Here is a 12,409-nt window from a genome sequence, read left to right as displayed (position 1 = left end):
CAGCGAAGTTCCTTTTCACTGAATAAGAGCTCAGTCATGCAGCAAGAGGAGGTGACCTTATTAGGTCATTAAAGTAAATCTAAATCCAATATGAAGACTCACTAATAGAACTTCAGGAAATATTATTTACAATGAAAAGGAGGTAATTACCTCTGTTGCTATATAATGGAGATTGAGAGGGAGATGTGTTTGAGCTCTGTACTGAACTTTGTTTTTTAACTGTTCCTAGATAGAGTCACCATAATAAGTAATTATTGTAAACTTGCTGTTCTATCTCAGAAAGTTTATTGCCCCATCTAATTCTTGCTGTATCGCCAGCTACTGTTATGAGAACAATGTTGCTGTAGCTAGAAGGGAGGAGAGTGGTCAACAGTGTTCTGTGTTGTTTATTCCTAATGAAGAGTTACAGTTTTAGTGTCCAGGGTTGTCAAATTTTGAGTATGTAAACTTCATTCTTCTTTTTCAGGGTAATGCTAATCTGGATATCCAGAATGTGAACCAACAGACTGCCCTACACCTTGCTGTTGAACGACAGCACACCCAGATTGTGAGGGTAAAGTATTTACTAAGAAGAATCTTACCTGATAGTTATGTTTTTAGACAGATTTCTAGAAGGTCTTGAAAATTATACATGGTTAGATCTTTCAAAAAGCATAGTTGGTTGTAAAAATTATGATTTTAGGCTAATATTTTGTATTAGTTGGGTAAAGAGTTTTTAATTTATAATAGGGGAAAAAATCTTAAAACTGATATTCAAGGTCTGTTGTATAATTTTGTTGCCAGACTTGCGACTTCCCAAAATATTAAATCAGAGAATTTCATGGTAACATATAAACTGGCTTTTAAAAAGTACATTTCCTCTTAATTTGTGTAATTGAGAGTGCACTATAATTAAAAGCTTAGGTTGGACGTTTACTGCACAGATTCCAAAAAAACTGAAATACATATTTTTATTTGACTAATCTGATATTCCAGAGAAAATATTTGAAAGATTATCGGTTTAAAATTTTTTTGTAGAGCAGTGATTCTTAAAGTTTAGAAGCTGAACCAGCAGCATCAGCATCACCTGGGACCTTGGTAGAAAATTCTTGGGCCCCACCTCAGACCGACCAAATCAGAACCTCCAGGGGTGGGAACTAGCAATCTGTGGTTTAACAAGTCCTCCAGGTAATTCTCATGCATGTTCAAATTTGAGAAACACTGTCCTAGAGTGACATTTTATGTAAACTTTTGGGAACAAAGTAAAAAAAAGGAAAACCACCAACAAATGATAATTTGCCAAGACAGGTAAGACCATATGCTTGAGATTGTCTTCTGTTGTGTTTTTTTAAAACTCTGTGACAGCATTTGTAGAAAGGATTAGGAAAATCAATAAAGCACTATAAGTAAAGTCTTAAATATAAAGTTATATTTATTAAGATATTTTTGAGTTATATCAATACCTCAGTAGTTTAGCACACACTTCACATTGTTACCTAAAATTCTTCTTGCTAAAAATATTTTCATTTATCTGTGATTTTTTGACTTTCCTTATGACTCTACATTTGGAGAAAATTAACCACAAAGAGAATAGAATAAATAACTTGCTTGAAATAAGTTAATATCTTTAAGTAGTAGTAGAATTGTGAACATTTACGATTTGGTCCTATTGGAAGTACTTAAAATATCCCAATTCACATATCTGCAATTAAAAGGAGAAAAAGGGGGGATAATGGCTGGCTCAGTCAGTAGAGCATGAAACTTTTGATTTTGGGGTTGTGGATTTGAGCCCCACATTGGGTGTAGAAATTACTTGACAAAATCTTTTTAATTTTTAAAGATGTATTTATTATTACAAATTTTATTTATTCCTTTGAGAGAGAGCTAGAGCGAGCAGGGGAAGCAGGGGTCCAGGGAGAGGGAGAATGAATCCTAAGTAGACCCACGACTCTGAGATCACTACCTTCAGGTAGGGCCAGGGATCTGTCAGTGTTACTTTATTTATCAAAATTTATTTTATTTAAATTCAATTAAATAACATATCGTGTATTATTAGTTTCAGAGGTGGAGTTCAATGATTTATCAGTTGTATATAACACCCAGTGCTCATTCCATCAAGTGCCCACCTTAATATCCATCACATAGTTACCTCATCCCCTAACCCCTCCCCCCCCAGTAACCCTCAGTTCGTTTCCTATAGTTAAGAGCCTCTTATGGTTTGTCTCCCTCTCTGATTTTGTCTTTGTTACTTTAAATATGTAGTAATTTCTTATCGGCCAGAGAGACCTTAGCAAAATAAGATGTCTTTCTCTTTTAGCTTTTGGTCCGTGCAGGTGCCAAATTAGATATTCAGGATAAGGATGGGGATACTCCTTTGCATGAAGCTCTGAGGCATCATACCTTGTCTCAGCTGCGTCAGCTCCAAGATATGCAAGATGTGGGGAAGGTAGATGCTGCATGGGAACCATCCAAAAACACAGTGAGTAAATTAATCTTTAATTCTGTACTACTGGAAGTATCTTTTAATGCAATTTCTATATTTGTGGTTAATTTAATCTGTTTCTGATAAAATATTTTATTAGAACTGCATATGTAGAAACTTAGTTTATGGACTAAGTAATAGTTAATTCTGAGTATATTGTTTCTAATTCTATTGAAAGTTGTTTGGTTATTTTTTAACTTTAGCCATTTATATGGGTGTGCAGTGGTATGTTGGGGTTTTGATTTACATTTCCCTAATGACTCAGCAGTCATTGATATTGAACATCTTTTCACTTGCTTGTCAGTCATATGTATTTGATGAGGTATCTGTTCACATTTTTTGTGCATTGTTGAACTGATTTCTTACTATTGAGATTTAAGAGTCTGAATTCAAATTCTGTATCAGATACGGGATTTGCACATATTTTCTCCTCATCTGGCTTGTCTTTTCATTCTTACAATAGTGTTTTTGGAAGAGCAGAAATTCTTTTTTTTTTTTTTTTTAAGATTTTATTTATTCATGAGAGACACAGGGCGGGTGGCAGAGAATAGGCAGAGGGAGAAGCAGGCTCCATACAGGGAGCCTGATGTAGACTCGGTCCCGGGACTTCAGGATCACGCCCTGAGCTGAAGCAGGCGCTTAACCGCTGAGCCACCTAGGTATCCCCAGAAATTCTTAATTTTGATGAAGTCTGATTTATAAATTTTTCTTTCATTGTTTGTGTTTTGTGTCCTTTCTGAAAAATCTTTGCTAAACCCAGATCACTAAGGTTTTCTCCTCTTTTGTACTAGAAGTTTATTAAGTTTTAGCTGTTACATTTAGAACTATGATTCTTTTTTTTTCCTTTTGAAATCAAGTTAACATATAGTATATCATTAATTTCAGGGTAGAATTTAGTGATTTGTCAGTCTTCTATAAACACCTGTGCTCCTTACATCAAGTGCCCTCCTTAATGCCCATCACCCAGTTTATTCCATCCTTCTACCCTTTTCCCCTCCAGCAATCCACAGTTTGTTCTCTATAATAGTTCAGAGTCTCCTATGGTTTGTCTCTCTGTTTTTAACCTATTTTATTTTTCCTACCCTTCACCTGTGTTCATCAGTTTTGTTTCTTAAATTCTACATATAAGTGAAATCATGCAGTACTTGTCTTTCTCTGACTGACTTACTTCACTTAGCATAATACCCTCTAGTTCTAGCCAGGCCGTTTCAAGTGGCAAGATTTCATTCTTATTGATGGCTGAGTAATATTACATTGTGTGTGTGTGTGTGTGTGTGTGTGTTTGTGTTTGTGTTTGTATACACACTGCATCATCTTTATCCATTTTTCCATCGATGGACATCTGGGCTTTTTCCATAGCTTGGCTCTAATGGACATTGCTGTTATAAATATTGGGGTATAGGTGCCCCTTTGCACTATGTTTGCATCCTTCGGATAGATACCTAGTAGTGCACTTGTTGGGTCATAGGGTAGTTGTATTTTTAACTTTTTGAGGAACCTCCTGCTGTTTTTCCAGAGTGGCTGTACCAGTTTGCATTCCCCCCAGCAGTGTAAGAAAGTTCTGTCTTTATCCACATCCTCACCAACAACTCTTGTCTCTTGACTTGTTAATTTTAGCCATTCTGACGGGTGTGAGGTAGTATCTCATTGTGGTTTTGATTTGTATTTCCCTGATAATGCCTGATTTGAGCCTTTTTTTCATGTTGTTGGCCATTTGTCTTCGGAGAAATGTCTGTTCATGTCTTCTGCTCATTTCTTAACTGGATTTTTTTATTTTTTTAATGTTGAATTTGATGAATTCTTTATAGATTTTGGATGCTAGCCCTTTGTCATTTGCAAGTATCTTCTCCCATTTGGTAGATTGCCGTTTAGTTTGGTTGATGGTTTCCCTTGCTGTGCAAAAGCTTTTTGTCCTCATGAAGTCCTAGTAGTTCATTTTTGTTTTTGTTTCCCTTGACTCTGGAGACATGTCTAGCAAGAAGTTGCTGTGGCCGAGATCAAAGAGTTTGCTACCTGTGTTCTCTAGCATTTTGTTGGATTCTGTCTCACATTTAGGTCTTAACATCAGACTGTGTTTCATTCGGAGTTAATTTTTATTTTATTTCATTTACTCATGAAAGACAGAGAGAGAGAGGTAGAGACACAGGCAGAGGGAGAAGCAGGCTCCATGCAGGAAACCCGATGTGGGACTTGATTCCAGGACCCCAGGATCACACCTTAAGCCAAAGGCAGACACTAAACCACTGAGCCACCCAGGCGTCCCTCATTTAATTTTTATATATGGTATGAAGTATGAATACGAGTTCATTTTTTGTCTTATGGATATTCCAGTTATTTGACCACCATTTGTTGAAAAGACCTTTTCTACTGAGTTGCCTGTTGTGCCTTTATTACAAATCAGTTAACCGTATATGTGAGCCTTCCTGGATCCTGTATTCTTTTAATCTGTGTCTTTAACTATGTGATACCAACCCTCTGTCTTTATTACTTTAGCTTTATAATAATCATTCAATTCAGGTAAAAGTCCTCCAACTTTTTTCTCCTTTTTCAAGGTCATTTGAGTATTCTAAGTCTTTCACCTTTCCATGTGAATTTTAGAATCATTTTTAAGAATGTGAAGGGGCTCTGAGACCAAGGTGTTTTAGAATTGCTGCCTTTCTATATAACCATTGGTAAATTCTCTTAACTCCTGTGTGCCTCCTTTCTCATTTTATAAGGGAGTGGAATAATTACCTCCATATAGTTATTGTAAAGATTAAATGAGTGAATTCATAGAAAGTGCTAAAAGTAGTAGTTGGTCCATTGTAGATGCTCTATGGATGTTTGAGAACATGTTTGAATCAGTAGCTCATATGACATCAGAACCTGCTTTATTTCCTCTTCCATTTCTTGGCTCAGTTCCTTGGTATTGGAACCAAGGAACTAAGCCTCATTTCTCTCTCATCTCTCCTCTTACTATTTCATGTTCGTTATTAGCACCTCCAGAGCTAAATTGAGTAGAGAAGGGACTACTGGGATGCCTGGGTGGCTCAGCAGTTGAGCATCTGCCTTCAGCTCAGGATATGATCACGGGGTCCTGGGATCAAGTTCCACATTGGGCTCCTTGCAGGAAGCCTGCTTCTCCCTCTGCCTATGTCTTTGCCTCTGTGTGTGTGTGTGTCTCATGAATGAATAAATAAATAGAGAGAGAGAGAGAGAAGGGACTACTATTTCCTCAATATGTCCATCAGAAGTCCTGTTCTAGGGTCTTATTGGCCTAATTGACCTGATTTTGTCATCCCTGAACTAATCACATAGATGAGGTGGATATCTGACTGGCCTTAGCCTTTTTTGGTCCACCTGTAAAACTAGAGAGTTCTCAAGCTATATACCTGAGAAAACTGGAGTGAAGAGGGGAATAGATATTAGGACTGCAACTCATAAAGGCCCACCATATCTGCGTAAGCCATTAGTTCTTTCCAGACATGTATTTTTGTATAATAATGTGTCTATTTTGTATAATACATGCACACACATATTTGGTGGTGAGAATTGATTCTCAAGGAGAAAATCATGACTCTTTTCATTTGATTTCAGTTAATAATGGGACTTGGTACCCAGGGGGCAGAGAAGAAGAGTGCAGCGTCTATTGCCTGTTTTTTGGCTGCCAATGGTGCTGATCTTAGCATTCGAAATAAGAAAGGTCAATCGCCGCTTGATCTCTGTCCTGATCCAAGTCTCTGCAAAGCACTGGCAAAGTGTCATAAGGAAAAAGTCAGGTTTGTATCATTTATTATCATAAAAATATTCTCTCTGTATAAAGTACCATGTGGTTTCATAATGGAGGACTTGATTACTTGAAAATGTCTTTGTCTTTGCTCATCATCTTTGTGTTGACACTTTCTTCCTTAAAAATTTTCCTACAGGCACTATGTCTCTTATGTGGTATTTTCTACATTACTGAATATGATGTTTTATGCATAATAAATGCTAAGAAACTTTTCTAAACCAGTTTGATCTTCCAGTACTCCTACATATTAGAGGAATTTATAAGAAAAAGCCTTACTAGTGAAGTTGCTGTGATTAATGTTAGATGTATTTAAAACTTTTAATAGACTTTTTTACATGCTTACCAGTAAGGTGTATCTTACAAAAACCCTGTGATAATTTAGTAATTCTAGCACACTGCACATTGCCTGACAGGTATTCACTTAAGTATCACTGAAGGATTGAAAGAATTTGAAAGAATGAACACATGAAAGAACCAATTCCTGAGGGGGGCACTTGATGGGATGAGCACTGGGTGTAATGCTATATGTTGGCAAATTGAACTCAATAAAAAGAAATTAAAAAAAAAAAGAAAGAAAGAACCAATTCCTCATAGAGTTGTCTCTAAAAATGATTTCATACTTGTCTTCTTTTCTAAAAGTAAAATATATCAGTGATTTTAGTTATTTATAATGCAACTGATTTTCTTATGAGATACTGTAGACATACAAAGATGTATATTTCGTTACATTTTTTTTTTTTAATCTAAATGGTACTGTGTATCTATTATTGCCCTTTCTACTTGGTTCTTGTCACTGAACATTTCAGTAGTTGTCCTTTAATCTTGTGTTTCTTGCCTCTTTTATAATTTGGGTATAGTGATAAATGGCTTCTCTTTGGAATCCATACATAGAGCTGTGTTAATGGGAAAATTAACATAATGAGGTATATGTATTTCTCTAAGTGTATCCTTAAGGAACATAAAATCCTATTACAAAATGTCAGTGTGCATCAAAAAATATAGAATCCACTATAATTTCTGCAGTAATAACTAACCGCTGTATAAGATAAAGTCCCTTTGCGTGTGCATGCATGGGTATTCGTGAGTTTCTGAAGATTGTGGTAGAAATCGTAAAATCGTATCCCCTTTTTATAGCTGTAGTTGGTCTTATATATGTACTTCTGTGTCTTGTATCTATTTATTTATAGATGAGTTCTGTCTTTCCATAGTAGAGTTTTCTGCTCCCCAAGGATACATTTAGAGAAATGTCTGAACAGCAGCTGCAATGACATGTTTTCCACAGTGCATGTCAGTTATGGACTTTGATGATGCTTCATTCTGCCTGTAGTTAAGGAAACTAATGTGGGCTCTAGCTAGAATTTTTGTTTTATTTCTCTGCCCTTCTCTGCTGGGTCTGTTATAGATAAAACAGATTCTGAGTGAAACTGTGTTTATGTCAATTTTTTTGTGAGTAATGTTTTTGATTTCTCTGTTAGAAGAAGATTCACCCTTTTCCATTGGGTGAGCTATTCAGTTTAAAATTTGAATAGTATTAGAAGTACATAAAGATGCAGAGGTGTATATAAATAGAAAAATATAGCATATACTATTTCTTATATGGATGTTACAGCTTAATTTTTTTAACATAACTAAAGCTGTTTTATGTATACTAATGATGCTGCCGATTTTTTTAAAAGCATTTTAATTAATATAAATATTCTGATAGGATTGATTATAAATATTTTCTTTTATTAGTGGCCAGGTGGGTTCTCGAAGTCCTTCTATGATTAGTAATGATTCTGAAACTTTGGAAGAGTGCATGGTGTGTTCAGATATGAAGAGAGATACTCTTTTTGGCCCATGTGGACATATTGCTACCTGTTCTTTATGTTCTCCACGAGTCAAGAAATGCCTCATCTGTAAAGAACAAGTTCAGTCCAGGACAAAGGTAATATATTTTTAATACAATATTTTATCATTTTATGAAGTTCTTTGAGACTATAAATAAGATTATATGATGCCATATATTAAATTTCATTCTTTCTAAGAATGATTTAAATACAAGAATGTATAATTTATATATTTATCAAGAGAACAGTTTTGAGTTTCCTTATTTAAGTGTAAACTATAGAAGTTAAAAATAAAATTGATCTACTCTTTTGCTGTCAAAGGCTCTTATAACCTAAAGATGTACTTAATTCCATTTTTTATTGTAGTTATTTTGAGTACATGGACTCATATTTGACCAGTTCTGTTGTCGTTTGGTAAAATGTCACACATTTTGGATTTGTTTTATCATGGTGTTGTTTGTTTCTTTTTCCTCTGTGTTTCCTGTAAATTGGAAGTTAGATCTAATGTCTTGTTTAGAGTCAGCTTAAAGAATTTGGCAAGAAATTCTCACGGATGATGCTACTCACTTTGTATTGTGTCCTACCAAGAGGCAAATAAAGTCTGATCATCCTGTTGTTAATGAAAGCCAATTCTGTATCCACTCTGAACTTTTGATCTTGTCTGACTCTGCTTTTTGAGAAGTAGTATTTTCTGGGTTTCCGGTTTCATTCTTTTTCTGTGTAACTCAGTGCTTTATCATAACTGTACCGTCTTACCCATTTGGTTTGTACTGAAATAATTGATTTTCCTTTTAGTTTTTTCGTATGTGTGGGTAAAATGAGATTTAAGTTTCTTACAAATGATTTCTTTTAAGGTGAGTAGTTTAAACCGGAAGATATGTTTGGTTTTCTTTGGTTTCACTTATGAAGTTTATACTCTTTTTTTTATTCCTTTCTTTTTATTTGCTTCATTTTCCCCTGATGTTTCTTAAGCTATTCATTTACCTTCATTAATTAGAAAGGAGCTAGCATTAATTCTTATAATGAATTAGTTGACAGTGACTTAAAAGGTATTACGTTGCCAGGGCTTTTTACATTTTCATAGGGAACCTTCTAAGACTGGATGTTTTCTATGATCCAGAAGAAGAATTTTTGGCACCAGAAAAAGTACAGGGAAGTTATTTTTGGATAGGAGATCCTGGAGTAGCAGCATTAGGCACATAGCTGCTGAGTCCCTTTGTAAAGGTGGGAAGGGTGAACTCACAGCACTTAACTGTCTGCAGGTACTCTGTTGGCATTTTATGTGTGTTATATCTGTGTCATCTGTACTTAATTGATGAAGATCATTCTACTTGGTACTTACAATTTGATTTAGTTACCTGCTCACTAAACAACAGTTTAGGACTGCATCAGAATGAATTTCAGCCATTCTCTTATTTTTAGATCTGTATAATCTGCTGTTGCACTTGAAACTTTTTGTGTAGATTAAGTGTTATTTCAACAAATCTTTATTGAGCACTTGCTTTATAGTCAAGAGCGAAGTGTATATAATTCCCTTCTTAAAAATATGTAATCTGCTGGTAAACTATGACTTAGATTAAAAGCTACTCTGCCATATAGGATGTTGTAGGTACTTTAAGAGAGATGTAAAATGAGTTGAGAGCCCCACATTGCCTGCCAGCAGCAAAGTCTTAGATACAGAATAACCCTTACTGGTCATCTAGTCCAGCTCTAGGATTCACAGTTGAAAAAAACTGAAGCTCAGAGAAGCATACCCAGAATATTAAATGCAGGTCTCTTGATTCTTTCTTTTTTTTCTTTTTAGATTTTTTAAAAATGTATTTAGTCATAGAGACATAGAAAGAGAGAGAGAGAGGCAAGAGACACAGGCAGAGGGAGAAGCAGGCCCCATGCAGGGAACCCTATGTGGGACTCGATCCCAGGTCTCCAGGATCACACCCCGGGCTGCAGGCGGCGTTAAACCGCTGCGCCACCAGGGCTGCCCAGGTCTCTTGATTCTTAAGTCCTTGTTCTTTCCCCTGTGTGATGATACACAGACATAATTTAGAAGTGTCTACAGAAGGAAGATTGATGCAACAGAGAGCTAGAGAGGGAGGAATATGCTGTCATTCCTTTTTAGACCACTTCTGAATTCCAAGAATTAGGGGGCTGTTACATTGACTTTCAAATGATGAAATTTTCAAACCTGTAGAAAAGTAGAAAAAGTAATATACCCACCAAATAGATCTGACAGGTTAGCTGCAGAGCCTTTGGATATAAAGAAATAGTGACCCCAAGTGGTTAAAGGATAATGAACATCTTCATTAAAGATGAAACAAATTACAAAACTAGTATTTAGAGAGGAAGGGGGAATAAACAAGCCTCATCACTTTAGCAATTAAAGAAATATAAATAAAAAATTATGAATTACCATTAACCATTCCTATCAAATTAGCATAAGTGAAATTTAAAAAATGCTAGCTAGGAAAGTGGAAAATGGGCACTCTCTTAAACACTGCTGGAGGCTTACTAAATGGGTTCATGTTTTTGAAGGACTGTCCTGACAATATTTATGAGCCATTATAATAAACATACTTTACTTAGTAATTCCATTCCTGGGAATATAACCTGAGGGGGAAAAAAATAACCTGAGGAAAAAATTCAAAGGGGAAAAAAGCTAAGGCTACAAAGATTTTCTTCATATTTATTAGGGGATTTGGTAAGTAAATGACTGTTTAAATCAATTTGCTAGATTATTTTAAACTCTTTATTTACAATTGAGATGTATAGGGATCCCTGGGTGGCGCAGCGGTTTAGCGCCTGCCTTTGGCCCAGGGCGCGATCCTGGAGACCCGGGATCGAATCCCACATCGGGCTCCCGGTGCATGGAGCCTGCTTCTCCCTCTGCCTGTGTCTCTGCCTCTCTCTCTCTCTCTCTCTCTGTGACTATCATAAATAAGTAAAAATTAAAAAAAAAAAAAAAAAAAACAATTGAGATGTATAAACAATTGCATTGGAAATCTTTTAAAGAAAAAAAAAGGAAATCTTTTAAAGAAATAGCACATCATTATATAGAGAGGAGAAGAGAATTATGCATTGGACACTGATTTTATGTTTGATTTTGAAATAAACACTCCACACATAATATCTCATTTATCCTTTACTATCCCATGAAGAAAGGTTATTCTTTATCATTCAGATAAAAAGAGCTGTGGCCCAACAATGTTTTAGATAATTTGTTATTATTGGAGCTGCAATTTGAATCCAGGAATACAAAGATCTCAACAAGCCACGTCTTACGGTTTTCTCCTGTTATTCAGCTACAGAAATTCTATGTACATGCAAGATATAAGTTACGAAAGCCCATAGAAAGAGCATGTATGCAATATTTAGGTGAAGTGATAGGTGAGTGATCCTTTTTGGACAGTAATATTAAATGGTGCAAGATATGGGTGAATGTGAATGTCAGTGTGTATCAGAAAGAAGGAGAACAGGTGACAGATGGATGTGAAGCAAGGGCAGTGGGACAGGATGGGGGTGAGAAAAGCCAAGAGCCAAGATTAAGAAATAGCTATGCACTCAACACTCAGATGAAGTGGAGATGAAGAGGAGGTAAAATTGAGGGAAATTCTGAACAGGTTATGTAAGACTTGTGGCTTCAGAGATTAGGTAGAAAGAGCAGCCTAAAGCCATGATCTCCCACCAGCATGGGGGAACTGACCAAGTCCCGGAAAAGTTCCTCAGATGTAGATAGACAGAAAAATACCACTTGGGATCTAGCATTCTGTGAATCTGGCTGGGTTTTTTATTAATATTAGAAATCTAGCTTATCTTATATTTATTTTTATACTTCTTTATTTGTTTTTTTAATTTTTATGTCAAAATAGTGTTTGTTTTGTTTTGTTTTGTTTTGTTTAATTAAAGTCTTTTCTGGTCTTTCTGACCACAAAGGAAACGAAGTTTTCTTTATCATTCTTTGGGACAGAGCGAGATCAACATTGACATAGGACCTGTGAAGGGCCAGGGTATATAAAGGTGGAAAGATGAGTAACCAAGAGAGTAGAGGACAGAGGAGGAATGCATATTGTTTCCTGTGCTGAGATTGCTGCCTTATAGAGGAAATACACTTGGATACAAAATGCACTGTTAGAGTTATGAGATTTATCTGTAGATGTTCACACTTGTGGTATAATGTCTTTTTTGTAGATTGAAGAATGTGTGGTATGCTCTGACAAGAAAGCAGCTGTTCTTTTTCAACCTTGTGGACACATGTGTGCTTGTGAGAGTAAGTAGCCTACACAAAACTTACTCAATGTTTTTATAAAAATAGAAAATGAAACAAATTATAACTTGGAGGTTTTTTTTTTTTTA

The 12,409-nt window shown here is 35.7% G+C and overlaps 1 protein-coding gene across 1 annotated transcript in view; it reads left to right on the top strand.

The window, feature by feature from the left end:
* MIB1 (MIB E3 ubiquitin protein ligase 1) overlaps positions 1-12,409 on the top strand; it is a 137,371-nt gene that overhangs the window by 109,905 nt on the left and 15,057 nt on the right. Inside the window, exons 14-18 of the mRNA XM_025429334.3 lie at positions 467-553; positions 2,297-2,458; positions 6,038-6,219; positions 7,965-8,157; positions 12,245-12,323. Of these exons, the coding sequence (XP_025285119.1) occupies positions 467-553; positions 2,297-2,458; positions 6,038-6,219; positions 7,965-8,157; positions 12,245-12,323 (703 nt within the window). The remainder of the gene's footprint in view (positions 1-466; positions 554-2,296; positions 2,459-6,037; positions 6,220-7,964; positions 8,158-12,244; positions 12,324-12,409) is intronic.

Source organism: Canis lupus, chromosome 7, assembly GCF_003254725.2.
Source record: "Canis lupus dingo isolate Sandy chromosome 7, ASM325472v2, whole genome shotgun sequence".
Classification (NCBI taxonomy): Eukaryota; Metazoa; Chordata; class Mammalia; order Carnivora; family Canidae; genus Canis; species Canis lupus.
Note: the sequence above shows the minus strand (reverse complement) of the source record. Positions and strands in the feature narration are given on the sequence as shown.